Source organism: Mus caroli, chromosome X (assembly GCF_900094665.2).
Source record: "Mus caroli chromosome X, CAROLI_EIJ_v1.1, whole genome shotgun sequence".
Taxonomy (NCBI): Eukaryota; Metazoa; Chordata; class Mammalia; order Rodentia; family Muridae; genus Mus; species Mus caroli.
Window position 1 is genome coordinate 35,206,351 of NC_034589.1, and position 19,313 is coordinate 35,225,663.

Consider the following 19,313-nt stretch of genomic DNA (forward strand, 5'->3'; position numbering starts at 1 on the left):
CAAAGTGAGTTCCAGGACAGCCAGGGCTACACAGAGAAACTCTGTCTCAAAACAACAACAACAAAAAAAAGAGTCAAAATTCCTGAAACCTAAGTATAGGTTTATCTGACAACCCTACAAGCATATAGCATGATCACCATTTTGTATAATCTTCTCTTGTGTCTTTTCATCTTTGTTCTATTATTTTTCTTTGTTCTTCACAAATTTCCCTCACCCTCTTTTTGTCTCCCTGTCTCGTCATTCCTTCTATCTTCCTCTATTTGGAAACAACCGATTCTCTAATCTCAGTTTACTTTTTTGTCGGGTGGGTGATACTGGGATAATTATTTTCTCCGGGGCTCAGTTTCCTTTGTAGGGTGGAATTTAATAGAGGTGTTCTGCCTTCCAGGGTTTTCAAAATAACATTGAGGGATATGTTATATGCCTAGCAGAGTCCCTGGTATCCTGTGAAAACTCAATGTACTGTGCCCTTTTCCCCTTGGTCTTTAATCTTCTTACCTGTATTCCCCTACTCCTCACCCTAGAGTCCAGGTAAAAGCTGGGGGGGCGGGGGGAGAGAAAGAAAAAGTCCTGGATGCTAAAAGAGGAAATGCTTGAGTCGGGGGCGGGGACTGCCAAGTGACCTGTGCGCATGTGCAGCTGCTGGGTCAGGCTCTGGCTTGGAGCTGGGGAGGCGGGGGTTGGGGGGTGGGGGGGGGTTGGGCTGCATAATGAGGACTGGGGTTTTTCTCGATGTCCCCTTCCGGCTCCGGGAGGCGGCGGGACCTTGACGGTCCCCCGAGCGGGCGCGACGCTAATCGAGGGCCGCTCAGCCAGAGAGGTAGGCTGGAAGATGGCGGAGTGGGAAAGAAGGAGGGGCTCTGCCGGGCGGGAGCGGAGCTCCCGGGGGAGGGGATGGGGGTGGCGGTGGGAAGGACATGGCCTGAGGCCAGTGGCTGGGCGAGCCCGGGAAGCTGGCGGGCTGCACCGGTTGGTTTTTTTTTTCTTTTCTTTTTCTTTTTTTTTTTTTTTTTTTTAAAGTCCTGACGTGGATGCACTTGGTTCCGGTCTTCGAGTTTTCTCCGATGGGACTGTCCTGCCTGGGAAGGCCGAGGGAGGGAGGGAGGGAGACAGAAATAGTGACTTCCGTTTCCTTCTCTTAGGCCGGGGCCTGCCGCCCAGCAGAGTTGTGTTTTCCTGATCCGGGCTCGGGCCGCCCCTCCTCCGGGACCCTCCCCTCGGGAACCCGTCGCCCGCGGCGCTTAGTTAGGACTGGAGTGCTTGGCGCGGTGGGTACAGCTCTTGTGGGTTTCCCGCCCTCCCCTCCTCTCCCTCTCCCCCTCCTCTCCCCTCCCCTCTCTTCCCTCTCCTCTGCTCTGCTCTTCCCTCCCTCCTCCTCCCTCCTCCCGCGTACCTCCTCCTCCCCCCTCCTTCCTTCTCCCCCTTCTCCTCCCTCCCTCCTTTTCCTTCCCTCCATTTCTTCCCCCTCCCTTCCACCTGGGCTAGCTCTGCCTAGTTGGGCGGGAAGACCGCGCCCGCCCGCCCGCGGGGAATGCTGGACTGGGCTCCTTGTCCAGGCTACCCGGGATTGCCCCTGGAAGCCATGGGTAGGGGGGCTGGCTTCAAGCCTTCGGGTCAGCCTCCTTAAACTTCGTGACACCTAAGGTAAATCTAGTTAAAATAATTAAAAAAAAAAAAAAAGATATGATCAACCTCCCCGCCCCCTCCCCCCAGTTCGATACCTTGTATGGGGCAGGGTGGTGTGTTTCTGGCAAGGGCATGTGAACCCTAAAGAAAGAGGGCCAAAGAGCTTCCAGAGGAGGAAGTAGCTGGTCATTTTTGCCTCTCTTTGTCACCTTGGTCACTTCCCCAGCATATTTCTGAAAGAAAAAAATGTCACTTATGACTTTCAGTTCCATTACTTTAACTCCGTTTAACTCCACAGTTTACTTTAGTTGTGGGATGTTTTTCTTTTAAGCGGGGGCAGGAGGGGGGGGGAGGGAGTGGTGATTGCTGAAACTAAGCAGTGGCTCGCTCCAAAAAGAACATAAGCCTTGGGGAAGACAAACCTATCAGATTGTAATAATCTACAACTTTACCTTCAAGTACAATTATGGCACTACTTCTGACATCCTAGCTATCTATACCTTGATAGTGAACGAATCCTAGAAATGTCCTTTTTTTTTTTTTAAGACTGGAAAGTGCTACAGTGTTTCTTCATTTTCTCCTTAATAGGATTTTTTTTTTTTTTTTTTTTTTTTGTAGCCAGTTTCAAGAGAACACTGTTAAGAGCCGGCCATCTTAGAATTACAGCATTTTTGAGCTGGGAAGGATCTCAGCTCAACTCTTTTGTTTTACAAAGCAGAAACTAAGGCTCAGGGTTTCATGACTTGTGTAAGGTTACCATGCTAGCCATGCTAGTTAGATTAGAATTCAGATTTTCTAGCTCCCTCGCCACCCCACTCCTGTTGCTTCATATAACCTCTAAGCAAATATCTAAGTATATTCTATTTAACATTTCTATGTAGCATATTACTACTTTGTCTCAATGACTGCACCATTTTCAGTGTAGTGAACATGTATGTGAAGCTTGAGTCAGGGATTGTTTTCCCCCGTTACTTAAGAATGGAAAACATTTTAGGTCAGATAGATTTCTACCTACAGACACAGAAACATAAGCTTATATATCTGGATTGTGTCACATGGATCCTTGAAAGAGATACCAAAAAACCCAAAAACAAATGGTAACCCTGGTTACTTCTGAAGAAGACGGATGGAAAACTTTGCTTTTCTCCTGTGCCTTACAGGTTTGAATATTATAAACAAGTTTGGTTTTATTCTACAAAGTTTTAAAGCTCACATAGATGTATATCAACATAAGTATTTGCAATTGGTATTTATGAACATCCATTTATCAGTACTTTTTATTGTAAAATCCAGTATCGTTTATATGGTCTTCACAGAACAGGTCTGACTACTTGTGTATTTATGTTTCTCTTTTGGCTTTTACCTACTGTTCTGTATGCATGAGAAATGCTAAAAAGCTTTGGCTTTATTTTTAAAGAATAAGCTTCCTGATTATCAAATAGTGTAGAAACTATGAAATTCAGATATCAAATTTGACATACAGATAAATCTGACTTACAGAATCTTTTTGGATTAAACTTATTTTTAAAAGGTTATGCTGGGGGTGGGTGGGTATGGGGGACTTGTGGTATAGCATTGGAAATGTAAATGAGCTAAATACCTAATTAAAAAAATGGAAAAGAAAAGGTTATGCATGTAAAGATTGTATTGGTATATGTAGTACAGTAAATACTTGCTTACCATGTATAGGGCTCTGGGGTTGTTTGTTGTGTTTTGTTGAGCATATCAAAGAAAATGTTAAAATTTGATCAAAATACATGATGTAATTTTGAAACTAACATAAATAACCCACTCTTTTGTACAATGAATATACACTAATAGAAGAGAGGAAGGGGAAATAAAGCTAGATGTGGTGGCTTTCACCTGTAATCCCAACAACACTGTGGAGTCAGTGCACGAGAATTGTAAATTCAAGTCAGCCTGGGCTGTGTAGTGAGATCCTGCCTCAAAAACAAAGCTGGGTTGGACAGATGACTCTGTTTATATGGCCTGCCTGCTCTTGCAGAGGACCCGGGTTCTAGTCCCAGCACTCAAATGCACTCACAGCCATCTGCAACTCCAGTCCCAGAGGATTTAATGCTGCTTTTGGCTTCCATGAGCACTGCCTGCATGGGATACACATATATGCATGCAGGCAAAATACCCAGATGCATAAAATAATAAAACAGAGTCAGGGTTCACATTTGTAACCTGTGCATTTGGTAGGAAGATGATCAAGAGTTCAAAGCTAGCTTGGGCAACATCATAGCCTGTACAAGCAGAATCAGAATCAATAAAACTTTTATATTATGTGACATTGTTTGGTACTTAAGTATTTGCTTTCTGTGCTCATTATCACTCCTCATGCATGTTATACAGTTTTTAAAATGGTAAATGTTTTGGGTTGGAGGAAAAGGCCTCAAAGGCTTTGGGGTGTACATTAGTCCAGCATAGTATACACTAGGCTCTGAAGTCAGTATCTAGAACTAAAGGGAAAAAAAGTTAGACTGGATACTTCCTCACTGTTGAGTTCTGTTCTCTTGTTTACAGATATGCTAATGAAGACTCAGGTGAAAAAAATGAATTGCTTAGTTATATTGTTTATTGTTAGCAGACTTTGGACTGGTGTTTCCATCCTTGTCTAGAATTCCTGCAGTTAGTTGTATTGCTGTGGTAGGAGTCTAAAGATTCTACATACAGTGATACACATTTGGAATTTTTGTACTTGGCAAATTAAGGCATGAAGGTAACGTTTTCCAGAACAGCCTGGGCTGCCTATTGAGAGCTTCCATCTCAGAGAAAAAGCACTAAAAGATGAATATGGTAAAGTGCCCTTATTATTTTGAGGCAGGAAGATTATGATAAGCTGTCAATTCTTAAAGTTTATCTTTGGGGTAATCTGTTAATAGTGTTATATAACCTGTTAGCATTGATTAAGGTCATTGTGAATGTCCATTTGAGAAGACAAACAGAAAATGAGAGATTAGTATCAAACTTAATAAATAATCATATACAGTGGAAAATACCCTGAATTGAATTTTTTTTCCACTCAGACTCAGCATCTCCATGTTTGTTTTATTCTTCACAAGATATGTTTGTTTTATTTAATTCAGAACATAAAAGGGGTGTTTTGGATATTTTAAATTAAAAAGGCATGTTCTAGAAAATGTCTGAAGTTTGAGGTGGGACAGAAATCTAGGGCCCTGTTAGTCAGTACTTGTTTTTCATTCAGCATTGTGTTGTGAACAATTTCTGGGTCAAAAAAAAAAAAAAGGCTTTCAAAATGTAAGCTTTACTCTAAACCTATTTGTCTGTACAGATTTGAACTCCTTAACTCCAAAGATTCAAAATTAATTAAAATTTTAATTATTTTCTTGAGACAAGGTTTCTCTGTGTAGCCCTAGCTGTCCTGAAACACCCTCTGTAGATCAGGCTGGCCTTGAACACACATATCTGTCTGTGCCTCTCAAGTGCTGGAGGTAAAGGCACACACCATCTCAGCCCCATTCCTAGGTTTTATTTTGCTTTCTGTGGCAAGGTGTGTAACTTAGGCTGGCATGTTCATGTAGTAATAGCTACTCTGGATGCTTAAGCTGGAGGATCTAGGAGTTTTTGTTGTTGTGTTTGTGTTATTGCTTTTTGCAGAAGGATCTCAAGTCTGGAGTTTTAGGACTAGCTAGGCAACTGTGAGACCATGCCATTTTTAAAAAAAGCCTTATAGCATTTGTATTTTAAAGAGCCAAACTAGAAGAAAATGGTGAAAATAGAAACCTTAGTAACTTGTGGTTCATTCTTTATTTTTTGAGATAGATGGAGCCCTGATATATCTTCAGGGTGACCTGCAGCCCGCCCCCCTCCCCCCCCCCCCAGCCTTACTCAGGCTTCAGTTTCCTGAGTGCTAGGATTACAGGTGCTAGGATTACACTCAGCTTTCGTTCATTTAATTGTATATATTTAATAAAACTTATTATTATTATTGACATTTTGAGGCTCAGAATCTTCTCTGTGTAGTCCCGGCTGTCTAGGTGTTCAGTATATAGGTGAGGCTGACCTTAAGCTCACACAGAGAGCCCTCCTGCCCCTGGCTCCTAAGTGCTGAGCTTTCTCCCAGCTCTCTGGCATTTAATTTAATATTTATTTATTTATTTATTTATTTATTTGATTTATTTATGTGAGTACACTGTAGCTGTCTTCAGATACTCCAGAAAAGGGCATCAGATCTTGGTTACAGATGGTTGTGAGCCACCATGTGGTTGCTGGGATTTGAACTCAGGACCTCTGAAAGAGCAGTCAGTGCTCTTAACCACTGAGCCATCTCTCTAGCCCCGCATTTAATTTTAAACTTACTATTTTGTGGAAGTCTCAGTAGCAGTTGCTGGCCTGTTCTGTTTTGTGTTATAGGTGCAGAATAGGATTCAAAAGGGGAAGAAGCAAGCTCAGGGGTTTGAGATTAAGAACATTTTGGAGAGCTCAATAGTGGTAGTGTTAAATATCAAAGCATAGATAAATAGCAACATATTGACACTGAACTGACCTCAGTATCATAGCCCCATATGGTGGCACACGTCTTTAATTCCAGCACTTGGGAGGCAGAGGCAACTGGATCTCAGGAGTTTTAGGTTAGCCTAGTCTACAAAGTGACTTTGGGGCCAACCAGAGCTATCTTGTTAAGAAGAATATTTTTTTGTGTGTGTGTGTGTGTGGTTTTTCCGAGACAGGGTTTCTCTGTGTAGCCCTGGCTGTCCTGGAACTCACTTTGTAGACCAGGCTGGTCTCGAACTCAGAAATCCGCCTGCCTCTGCCTCCCCAGTGCTGGGATTAAAGGCGTGCACCACCACTGCCTGGCTTCACCTTATTTTTTAGGCTTAATTTTAGTGTGTGTATGTGTTTGTCTGTCTGTCTCTGTATGACATGTATATGTGGGTACATATCCCATGGTAGTATATATGTAGAATTAGTGCCTTTCATCCACCTTTATGGTGATTAAATTCAAGGAATTGGGCTTTTAAGGCAAGCTGTTTTACTCAGTGAAACATCTTTCAAACCCTGTGTCTTTGTGTTTGAGAGTATTTTTGCTTGCCTGGTTTTCACTACATACCTCAGGGAGGCCTTGAATTTGGGATCTTCCTCCTCAGCCTCATGTGAGGTTGGGACTATAGATGTGATGTACTCTGCCTCCTCTACCTGCTTCATGGTCTGGTTGTACAGTTATATTGAACATGGTAGATGGTGAAAAACAATTACTGATGGTACAGTGCAGTGGAAATAAGTAACTCTGATCCAGATAGTTGGACTGAGTTCAGTCTTTGTAGTTTTGAAGTATGACAGTCTGCTATGTAGCCCAGGAGGGACTTTTGTGAGACAGAGTCTCTCTGTGTAACAAACAACCTTGGCTGTCCTAGAACTCATAGAAATCTACCTGCCTCTGCCTTCTGAGTTCTGGGATTTTAATTTTAATCACCATAGATGGAGAAAAAAAGTACTCCACAACAAAAGCAAATGTGCATTCCACCACCTCTTGGACTTGAATTCTTAATCTTCCCATTGTAGCTTCCTGGTCTCTTGAGTGCTGGGATTATAGGCCTGATAATAGCCATGCCAGGTTAAGATAGACTTTTTGTTAGAGATGGTATGTAGCCTTGGACAGTCTTGATTCATGGTCAGTTTTCCTATTTCTTTTTCTTTTCTTTTTGGTTTTTCGAGACAGGGTTTCTCTGTGTAGCCCTTGGCTGTCCTGGAACTCACTCTGTAGACCAGGCTGTCCTCTAACTCAGAAATCCACCTGCCTCTGCCTCCCAAGTGCTGGGATTAAAGGTGTGTGCCACCACTTCCCAGCCCAGTTTTTCTATTTCTGATTTTTGAGTACTGGTATTATATGACACCATGTCTGACTAAGACTGAATTTTTTTTTAAGACTATTTGGTTAAATGGAGAAAAGATCTACTTCGCATCTGTACTTATATATGTAATTTACATTTTTATATTTTTATAATCATTTTATTGACTTGGAACCTGTCCAGGATGGGACACTACCATAATTCCATTACTCATTATGAGCAGAGGCAGGAAGACCTTGAACTCATTGACAGCCTTAGTTACATGGTAAACATCATCTCAAAGTGAACAGGCTAGGTCTCTCACCTTGCGTTCCTTCCTATGTCATGGTTTAGAGCCTTCCCAAGCACAGGAAGGTTAGGAAGCCTTCCATTCTCAGAGTTCAGTAAAGTCTGCCAAGGATGTTGATAGGAATTTCTTTAGAATTCTGTTAGTCACAAGAATTTGTGTTTGAATCTTTATTCCTTTTTGTCTTTCATTTGCCACATTATATCTGATGAGTAACCACCAGGGAGAACTACAGTTTGCCCATTATATATGTGAAAGCTGTGTGTCCTATCAATGAAGTCAGATATCACGTATCAAACCATTCTAAGTTATAAAAGAACATTGACAAATTTTAGTTATTATCAAAGGAAACATAGTAGAAGAAAAGAGGGCAGGATATAGAAAATAACCCACGTTTAAGGTGATTTCTCATTTCATTTCAGGACAGTTTTTGGATTAGAACACATATTTACCTGCAGCTAAGCATTTAGCTATATAATGGTATCCAGGAAAAGAAAAATTTCGAGATAGTGTTTGGTACTTAGGGACATTAAATATGTACGTTTAAGTCTAGGTTATCTTTACTGAGGTAGATTACTTCGTCTATTTATAAGTTAAAAGCCAGGCAGAGCTAGGCTTGTTGGTGCATTGCTATAATACAAGCACTTGGGATGTGAAGGCAGGAGGATCAGGAGTTCTAGGCCAGCCTGGGATACATAGTAAGTTTTAAGTCAGACTTTCATGACAGCCTACCTTAAAAAAAATAGTAAAATAAATTAAATGAAAATAAAACCTAGTCAGGATAAATCTACCAAATGTTTTACTATAGACAGCAATGTTGTTTATGGATAGAGCAAAATGTTTTTATAATGGGAAAAAGAAAAAAGGCTCCCATCAGGAATTTGTTTCAAAGACCTGGCATGGGGGTACACACTTGTTATCGCAGTACTCAGGAGACTGAAAGAGGAGGATCATAACTTTTGAGGCTAGTCTGCACTACACACCCAGTATGGCACTATCTCAGAGGAGATAGGGGAAGGACTCTGTGAAGGGGACCAGGAGAAGGGCAGCTATTGGGATGTAAAAATAGTAAAAAGACAGATAAATAGCCAGGCCTAGCAGCACAAATGTGCACATTTGTAATCCTCACACTTGGGAGAAAGAGGCAGGTGGATCAACATCAGTACTGGTGAGATGAATCAGTGTATAAAGCTGCTGGCCACCAAGCCTGACCCCCGAGGTAATCCCTAACCCACGTGGTGAAATGAAAGCTGCCAACTGTTAAGTTTATGACTTCCCTCCTTCCTGCTAGAAAACAAGTATATGGCTAGCCTGGGCCATGTGAGGCCCTGTCTCAAAAGTAAACAAAATAATTTGTTTCAGCACTTGCATGCAAGCGATTTCTAACATGAACATAAAATAAAAATACTTTATTCTTGGATTTAAGAGTACAACCCTGGTAGAATATTTTCCTCATGTGCATGGGCCTTGGCTTCTTTTCCAAGGACTGAATAATAATAGTAATAGTTTATTCAGAGAAATTTCTAGGGTGGGTAATTAACCCATTTACCAAATCACCCACTAAGTGAACACCCAACATGGCGTTATGGGATCACCTGATTGTAAGTATTATACCCCAATTACTGTCAGAATAAGCTACCTAACTGACTATAGAAGATCAGGATAACCTGTAATTCTCTCTATGGCCTAGTTCAATTTTTCACTTCTATATGCTTTAGTATCTTAATCTGTGAAAGGAGTGACTTCTGTTATCCTGGTGAGCACATAGTCCATTTCATGAATTGTTTTTTTAATATTTTGAGACCATCTCATTTTTTACCTCTGACTGGCCTGGCCTCCACTGATGTCTGCTGTCCCAAGGCATGTCCCAGCTCATTGTGTGCAATTTAGTTTGTGAATGTTTATAAACATAAAATACTTTTAATTTTCAGTATAATTGTATCTCGACCTCTGTCCCTTTATAAAAGGTATACGAGGAATAAAATGAAGAGTAAACAAAAGTTATTTGAGGTTCAGTTTTGGCTTGAAGAGGCGTACTCCATTGTGTATATTAAGCCTCTAAAATCATACGCCCTTTTTCTTTTCTTCCTTCCCTTTCCCTTCCTTCCTTTCTCTTTTTGGAGACAGGGTTTCCCTATGTATTCCTGGGGGAGTGCCCTAGAACTCATTACGTAGACCAGGCTGCCCTCAGATTCACAGGTTTGCCCGCTGCTGTCTCTCTAGTGCTAAGATTAAAGGTGTGCATCACCAAAATCCTCCTAATTATTTTTTGCAAGGCAATAAATGAATGGTTAGAGATCAGTTAAACATACTTTTCAACTTGAAAACTAATGAGCTAGATCCAAATGTGACTTAGACCTTTAATGCCAGCATCTTGTAAGCTAAAGCAGGGGACATTGAAGGCCAGCCTGAAGTACATAGTGAGTTCTAGGCAAACCTGTTCTACAGACTAAGATTTTATCTCAAAAATAGACAGATTTTCATTCCCTCCAATAAAGTAGCAGTCAGAAAGTAACTGGTCTTTAACCTGTTTTGTGGCTGAGTTCTTTCCATCTAACCAGTGCAAGTGTCAGAAATGTGTCCTGCCCATCACTGAGGCTCTACCTTTATCTTCTCTGTCTCTTGTCTAACCTGGTGATCAACAATATTGACATCAATTTACAATTTCTCCTCTTGTATGTTTTCCTCCTAGACAGTAGCAAACTGGCAACAAATCTCAGGTAGCAAAGTAAAGAAAGAACCTTTCTCTCTTCCGATAATTTATGAAAATTGTCTCCAATAAAAAGTCAAAGTCTGGCAGTACAAGGTCTCAATACACAGTTAATTTGGTTAATGTATTCACAGATGAAGCATTTTGACATGGACAGTAGCCAGATGGCACTCTATCTGGTGGGCAGGATTGTACAATGGCCCCCTGATAAATTAAAAGTCTACCTGCTTAGTCTTTTGATTAGAATTCAGAATGCTTGCTGGATAAGATTTAAATGGTGAAAGAAGGAAATAGAGAAGAAAAGAAATCAGCATTAGCATTACTCAGAGCTACCTTTTCGGGGTTGGAGGAGGGAGAGGGTCTATTGCTTTACAGGTTGCAGGCCACCAATTGAGGGAAGTCTGGGCAGGAGCCTGGAAGTCAGCCTACTTTCTTTTTTAGTAATTAATTTATTTATTCACTTGAGATCCAGTCACACACACACTCCCCAATGGCTCAGCTGTTAAAGGCTAGGCACACAACCAAAAATATAAGAGATAACGTTTTGTTTTAGTGATAGGGTCTCACACTGTGGCCCAGGCTTGCTTGGAAATCACTGTGTATCCCAGGCTCACTTCAAATATTGAGTAGTTTTCCTGCTTCAACCTTTTCAATGTGGAAATATACCGTGCCTTGCAACAATAGAATTTCAGTGTATAACGTTGCCACTTTATGCTTTTATTACTGAGTTATATGGTTTACATCATCATTGTCGTCGTCATCATCATCATACTGGGGCTCCCAGGACCTCCTGCATGCTAAGTAGGCATTGTAGCAATTAGTTATACCAAAGACTTATACCTAGCTTTTAACTTAATAAGAGTATCCTGACAATATAATCATTTAGTATTCATCTAAAACCTGAGCTTTTGGGGGGGGGGGCTTTTGTTGTTGTTTGCTGTTTCTGGGGATGGAATGCCCATGCATATTGGGCAAATGTTCTACCACTGACTACAGTACCCCTGGTCCTAGAGTCTAGGATTTGAGGGTTTTTTTTTTTTTTTTTTTTGGTTTTTTGAGACAGGGTTTCTCTGTGTAGCCTTGGCTGTCCTGGAACTCACTTTGTAGACTAGGCTGGCCTCAAACTCAGAGATCCGCCTGCCTCTGCCTCCCAAGTGCTGGGATTAAAGGTGTGCGCCACCACACCCAGACACTTGAGGGTCTTTTTAATGTGTGTATGTAGGGGAGGGGTGAGTGAATTGAGGGGACATAGGTGCCACAATATGCATGTAGAACTTAGAGGGACACTTTGTAGAATCAGTTACCTCCCTCCCTCCCTTCTTCCTCTCTTTCTGTCCATCAGTATATCTCCCCTCCCTCCCTCCCTTCCCCCCTCCATCCCTACCTTCCTTCCTGCTTTTACCTAGGAACTGTAGATTAAACTCAGGGTGCCAGGCCTTTACCTGATGAGCCATCTCACCTGTCCAACCTAAGTTTATAGAGGTTGTATATGGTTCCACATTACCTTAGTACTGTCTTCTGTTTAATATTGTGGCTTTGGTTTTGTTTTAGGGGGTGGTTTTTTTGTTGTTGTTTTGAGACTTGGTTTCTTTGTGTAGCCCTGGATGTCCTGAAACTAGCTCTGTAAATCAGGCTGGCCTCAAACTCACAGAGACCTACCTGTCTGACTCTGCCTCCTGAGTTCTAAGATCAAAGTCATGTGCCAACCACTGCCAGTGAATATTCTGGTTATGTATATTTATGAATAGCACCTTTTATGTTATTTCTGTTACTGACAGTTGAACCCAGGTCCTTGCATATGATAAGCATACTTTGTAGTGTTAAGATGAGTCTGTATACTGTTTTTTTGAGGCAGGGTTTTCCTGTAGTCCTGACTAGCTAGCCTCCAGTTTAGCAAGACTTAGCTAACTTAGCTACTATGGTGGTTTGAATGAAAATGGCTCCCATAGACTCAGGGAGTAATTGTTGAAGTAGCCTTGTTGAAGTAGGTGTGGCCTTGTTGGAGAAAGTGTGTCACTGTGGGTATGGGATTCAGAAGCTCAAGCCAGGCCCAGTGGCTCTTTCTGCTGATCCAAATGTAGAACTCTCAGGTTCCTTCTCCAGCACAGTGTCTGCCTGGATGCTGCCATGCTTTCTGCCATGGTGATAATGGACTAAACCTCTGAACTGTAAGCCAGCTGCAGTTAAATGCTTTTCTTTATAAGAATTGCCTTGGTCATGGTGTCTCTTCACAGCAATAGTCCACTGACTAAGACAGCCATGATCTGGTTTTATTTCCCTGAGTGTAATGTATCAGTATTAGTTTTTGTCTTTTGTCCCATACCTTTACTTGTATGTGGGTTACATTGATTTGTGATACTGATCATTGCCAAATAAGGGAAAAATATCATTTTGTCACAATGAAACCCATCACATTGAATAGGAATTTAAAAGTTGTTTTGATTACAAATGAGATTTAATAGTTTTGCATACATTTTCAAATCTTTATAGTACCTATTTGTAAATATTCTGATTTGCTGTTGCCACATTCATCTCTTTCTAGGTAGAATTATAAGTGAATTCGTGACTTTCCTTAAAGCCACTGTTGGATGGGCTGGTGAGACGGCTCAGCTGGTGAGAGCACTGACTGCTCTTCCAAAGGTCCTGAGTTCAAATCCCAGCAACCACATGGTGGCTCACAACCACCTGTAATGAGATCTGACACCCTCTTCTGGTGTGTCTGAAAACAGCTACAGTGTACTTACATAAAATAAATAAATAAATCTTTGGGCTAGAGCAAGCAGGAACTGAGTGAGCAGAGTTGACCAGAGTGAACAGGGCCAACCAGAGTGAGCAGAGATCCTAAAAAATTCAATTCCCAACAACCGCATAAAGGCTCACAACCATCTGTACAGCTACAGTGTCACATACATTAAATAAATAAATAAATAAATATTTTTTTAAAAGCCACTGTTGGTTATGAAAACATGATGGATTAGAAGGAGGTACTACTGATACAAGATCCATTTCTACTTGAGAGCATTTAATATTGGTGTGAAAAACAAGTAAGATACAAACAGATTTAGCCAGGGTCCTCCCTATAAACATTGTATTTATTTAGAGCGTGAGCATGCTATATACACCTGAATGTGGTGGCTCTAATTTTGGAGATGAGCGAACAACCTTTGGAAGTTGGTTCTCTGCTACCATGTTGGTCCTAGGCTTGATGGAATTGGTCCACTGACCCATTTTGCCAGCACAGGGCATTCTATTTTTATTAACTTTTTTTTTTTCAGTTTTTCAAGACAGGGTTTCTCTGTGTAGCCCTTGCTCTCCTGGAACTCACTCTGTAGACCAGACTGGTCTCAAACTCAGAAATCCGCCTGCTTCTGCCTCCCAAGTGCTGGGATTAAAGGCGTGTGCCACCACCGCCCGGCTGATATTGTTCATAGTAGTTAGAAATTGTGAACTTGATGTTCAGCAACCAGAGTGGGTCTACTGACTCCCACTTGTAATTCCAGCACTCAGGAGGCTTTGAGTTTGAAACCAGTGCATGCTAAGTAGTGAGTGAGTAATAAGACATTAAGTCCTTTTCCCCAACCTCAAAGTACAGTAGTGAAGTGCATAGCTATAGAGTAGAGAGCTACTGGGCTAATGAAATCAATAGATAGCTCTCAAAAGATGAAATATAAATAGCCAATAAACATAAAAGTGTCCATTATCCTCAGCCATCAAGAAAATAGAAATAAAACAGCACTGCGATACCATTTCACATCAGTCAAAATGGCCATTTTAAATTTGTATTATTTTCAATATTTCCTCTAGATAAATTCATAGACAAAGTTTTTAAGATGACAGTATTCATGTTTAAAGTTTTTTTTTAACATACACTGCCAGGATACTTTCCAGAACAGTGGGCCAATTTTATTCTTTCCATGGTAACTATTTGATATAATGTTTTTATTAATTTGAGAATATCATATAATATATTTTGACAGTATTTACCCTTACTCCTCCTTTTACAGAATGGCTGTTAGTAAAACAACAACAACAACAACAACAACAAAAAACCTAGCAAATGTTGAGAATTGGAGTATGGAGAGAAGGGAGCCTTTGCTTGCTGGGGGGTGGGGGTGGGGGGATGTGAGTTAGTCTAGCCACTATAGAAACCTGGAGTTTTTTCAGAAAAGTAGACTTTTACTTTCTTTTCATGTAGGGTCTCTTGTGGCCAGAGATGCTCTTGAATTCCTTATCCTCCTGCCTCCACCTCCCATGTACTGGGATTAGAAGCACATGCCACCACACCTCACTTTCTTTATTTGCTTGTATGTTTATTGAAGCAGATCTCATTCTGTAGCACAGGCTGGTCTGGAACTCTCTGTAACCCTGCTGGCTGTGAGGTTGTGGCTATTCTCCTGCCTCTCCCTCCTAAATGAAGTTAAACATGTGTGCCACTTCTGGATGTCTAAAGACTTTTGAAATGCCTATACATGCTTCTGTATTCCTAGACCATCTTTGGAAGGATACATAAGAGACTAGTGAGAGTGATTGATTGCTTCTAGGAAGGGCCCTGGAGGTTTAAGGTACAGGAGCGGATAGATAGAGGTTGAATTCGTTAGGTGGTTTATGTCCACTTAATAGGTGTTTTTAAAGTCAAAGTCACACTGTAAAACAATTAATTGTTCTGTATCTTATTTGAAAATAGGATTTTCATAGAAAAATCAATTTAAGATGATACCATCACAGTGAACTCTAGTTTATTCTGGCTGCCCTGGCTGTTCTGGAACTCCCTATGTAAACCAGGTTGGCCTTGATTTCACAGATCTGCCTGTCTCTGTCTCCCAAGTGCTGAGCTTAGAGGTATGTACCACCATTCCCAGCAAAGCTACTTCTTAATGTATTTTTACCACATCGAGAAAATATCCTTCAAATTTGAATATTTTGTTTATTCATTGTTTTAAATAGCACACAATTATTATAAAAGCATCCATACATAATTAATAGACCATAGGAACTTTTGTTTCTTTCTTATATTCTTAAATTTTTGTATGTAATTATATTTTATTACTTGTGTGCATTGTACCATAAATATTAAAGAGTTCTGCCAAAAAGAAAATAGGTGTTCTATGTAGTATCTACCTGTCATTGATAGCTTATATATACTACATAGTTAATCTTAATCTTTATTATTATTTTATGTATACGAGTGTTTTGTTTGCATGTGTGTGTGTGGGCACATGAGTACCTGGTATCCCCAGAGGCAAGAGGGCCATTGGATCCGGAAATAGAGTTACACGCAGTTGTGAGCTGCCATACTGGTGCTAGGAGCTGACCCCAAGTCCTCTGAAAGAGCAGCCAGTGATCTTAATTGCTAAGTTATTACACGCAGTTGTGAGCTGCCATACTGGTGCTAGGAGCTGACCCCAAGTCCTCTGAAAGAGCAGCCAGTGATCTTAATTGCTAAGTTATCTCTCATGCCTCCTATGTATGTTTTTAAAGATAGGGTTTGTGGTATAATCCTACTAAAAACCCATCCAGTCAGGCTAAGGATATAGCTCCATGAGAGAGCACTGGCCCCCAATGTATGATCCACAGGAGAACATACACAACAAAAAGAAGAGAATGCAAAGTCTTTATGTAAAAACATACACCAGGATTTTGTTTGTATAAAATGATTTTTCTGTTGGTAGATTTTTCTATCTAAAACATTATGGTACTAGAACTCATTAAAAGAATATAAATGTGTTAGGCATAGCTTTCTGCAATCCCAGTTTATGAAAGGCTGTGGCAGGAGGATGGTGAGTTTATTGCTAGCTCTAGACAAACCTGGGCTAACCTGATAAAACCTTGTTTCAACTCTCTCCTTGTTCCCATAAAATAAATAAATGCACACCAGAAGCTTGAAATGATGCTACAGGCCTGTAATCCTAGCACTTAGAGAGCTAAAGAGGAGGATTACAAGTTCAGTAGCTTGCCTGGACTACAAAGCAGGGTCAAGGTGAGTCTGCTGAGTGATAGCTACCCAGTCTCAGACTTTAGAATGGGCTAGTGAGATGCCTCAGCAGTTAAAGAAAGCATTGCTGTGCTAGCCGGCTGAATCAAGTTCAGTCCCCAGAAGCCATGTAAAGGTGGGAGGAAGAACTCCATCCACAAAGCTCCAGTCTGGCTCTGTACTCATGCTCTGGATTGCATATGCCTTTCCCCCAAGTGTACACACAAAGTTAAGTTTTGAAGGTAAGTGAAAATGTTAAAACCCTAAGATAGGTGAGGGTATAATCCAGCCTTATGTCTTCTTGCCTAGTACTTGTAAGGTTAGTTCCCAGCACCACAAAGCAACAAAAAGCTTACTAATATTACAAATAAGCAGGCAGGAATTCCAGTAAGACTGAAAAGTAGGGCTATATTATTAAAGGAGTATCATTATAGAGGCAATGAAATTTACCTTTTAAAACTATTTAGAGTTGCCAGGAGGTGGTGGTACATGTATTTAATCCCAGTGCTCAGAGGCGGGAGCAGGTGGATGTCTTTTTTTTTTTTTTTTTTTTTAGGTTTTTCGAGACAGGGTTTCTCTGTATAGCCCTGGCTGTCCTGGAACTCACTTTGTAGACCAGGCTGGCCTCGAACTCAGAAATCCGCNTTTTTTTTTTTTTTTTGGTTTTTTTGGTTTTTTTGAGACAGGGTTTCTCTTTATAGCTCTGGCTGTCCTGGAGCTCACTTTGTAAACCAGGCTGGCCTCGAACTCAGAAATACAGGTAGATGTCTTGATTTCAAGGCCATTCTGGTTTACAGAGTGAGGTCCAGGACAGTCAGGACTACACATGGAAACCCACTCTCTAAAAATAAAACAAAAAGAAAAGAAATAAAAATGCAACCAGACTAAAGATGGTGTACGTCTTTAATCTCAGCACTCAGGAGATAGAAGCAGGTGGATCTCTGTGTTCAAGACCAGCCAGAGTTACATAGTAAGACCTTGTAAAAATAAAAGAATAGGGGCCGATAAGATAGCTCAGCAGTAAAATATGCTTTGTCTGCCAAGTCTCATGACCTGAGTTCAATCCCTTGGGCACACATGATGAAAGAACGGAACTGATCCCTGCACGTTGTTCTCTGATTTCCACATGCATGTTGTGGTACAAGCTCCCTGACCTACAAAAGAAATGAATGGAATTTTTAAATATACAAGAGCCTAGTGTGGAACACATCCTTAAACCCAGCAGTTAGGAGATGATAGTCAAAGGGCCCTGAGTTCAAGGCTGCCCTGGGCTACATAGGATGCTGCCCTCCTTCCTCATTTTCCCTGTTTCCCTCAAAAATAGAATAATAATGACAATGAAGTAGTAGTAATACTTGGAAGCGTAAGAGCAGAGACTGTCACTAGAATTTATATGCCTAACAAAAAAATTAATTGGGCTCCGGAAAAATAAGTTAAATACACAAGCACTTAGAACAGAAATGCCATAGTCCTTTCAGTGTCACTCTGAAAACACTGTACTGCACAGTTTCTACACCAAAGACAACAAATTGAAACACAACTCATTTATCTGCTAAAGGCAGCTCTTTTTAGATTTAAAATTGGCCTTTTAACAATTGCTAAACAATTTTAATATTTTTAAAGCTTTATTGAAACATAATTCAACTGCTATAAAATTAAAGTATACTTAGCTCAGTGCTAGATCATTTGCTTAGCAGGCATGAGACCACGAGTTTCATCTCTTATACCATGAAAATAAGGAATGCATGAAGTCTGTGTGCTGTTTCATGATTTTAGTGTGTTCACAGAGTTGGAAACCTATCATCACGATTCTTTTAGTTTAGTCCCACTGCTGCCAACACCCAGTTTCCACTTGTACTTACTCCCCAGTTCCATCCTTTAGTCATAAACAGCAGTCAATACAGCATGGTAAGTGGGAGGCCTATGGTACGTTTGTGGGAGAGCGTCTACATCTATAATAGAAAAGAGAAGTCTGAAGACTTAGAGCATACCAGTGACTAGATATTGGCTTTCTCTGGTAAATAAAACAAAGTGAATCAATTAAAACACCCACATACCATGGGTGTGTTTGTGTGGAGGTCAGAAGGCAACCTTGGTTCTCACCTTTCACCTTGTTCAAGGCAGGGTTCTTTCGTTGTTTATCCACTCCGTGTGCTGGTTAGCTGGTCCCTGAGCTTCCAGGGATTCTACTGTTTCTACCTTTCATTTCACAATAGGACCCCTGGGATTACAGATGCCTTCCATATCTGTCCGTCCAGAGATTCAAACTCAAGCCATCACATTTAGATGGCAAGTGATTTTTACCCACTGAGCCATCTCCCCAGTCAAGTTAAAACCTTTTTTTATTATTTATCTAAGTAACATGATTTTATCAAAGTCACTGTTTACTGCTTCTCTATTCCTCTGTATAAAAATCCTAAACAGTAGGTTGTAAGTAGCTTTAAGATAGGTAGCTTTAAATAAGTGAAATAGTAGCTATAGGATAGTTATCATTAACTCTCATTATTATCATTATTAAGTCTTCCTGACTTAATCATGTCTGCATGACCTACCAAAATGTTAACAGCTCTCTTATGAACATTTTACAGTAACCAAATTGCTTAAAGTTCCCAGGTTTTGCCTTTTTTGTTTAAGTGAAATTTGGTGCTGACCTTGTTCTTGACTTCCATATCCACAGTTAGTGCTGAGCACTCCCTTGGGAGTGACAGGCAGGCTTGTAAGCACCTGTAATGGATGCGCCTGCAGATGCAGCTGGGTCTCACTTTGGTTTCCACTCTTCTTCTTCTTTTTTTTTTTTTTTACATGTTAATATTTCTTTTTTTTTAATTTTTAATATTTTTATTACATATTTTCCTCAGTTACATTTCCAATGCTATCCCAAAAGTCCCCCATAACCTCCCCCCA

The 19,313-nt window shown here is 40.7% G+C and overlaps 1 protein-coding gene across 10 annotated transcripts in view; it reads left to right on the forward strand.

Moving 5' to 3' along the window:
* Window positions 1-19,313, forward strand: part of Xiap (X-linked inhibitor of apoptosis) — a 46,182-nt gene that overhangs the window by 8,090 nt on the left and 18,779 nt on the right. For 4 of the 10 annotated variants that reach the window (XM_029473005.1, XM_029473003.1, XM_021153202.2 and 1 more), the window contains one exon: window positions 1,143-1,268. Coding sequence is in view for 2 of the 10 variants with exons in the window: in XM_021153202.2 (XP_021008861.1) it covers window positions 1,143-1,268 (126 nt within the window). In the remaining 8 variants the exon portion in view is untranslated. Of the gene's footprint in view, window positions 1-710; window positions 821-926; window positions 970-1,142; window positions 1,269-1,427; window positions 1,645-19,313 lie in introns of those variants that run through there. The other 6 variants (XM_021153207.2, XM_029473002.1, XM_021153209.2 and 3 more) reach the window with 3 other exon arrangements.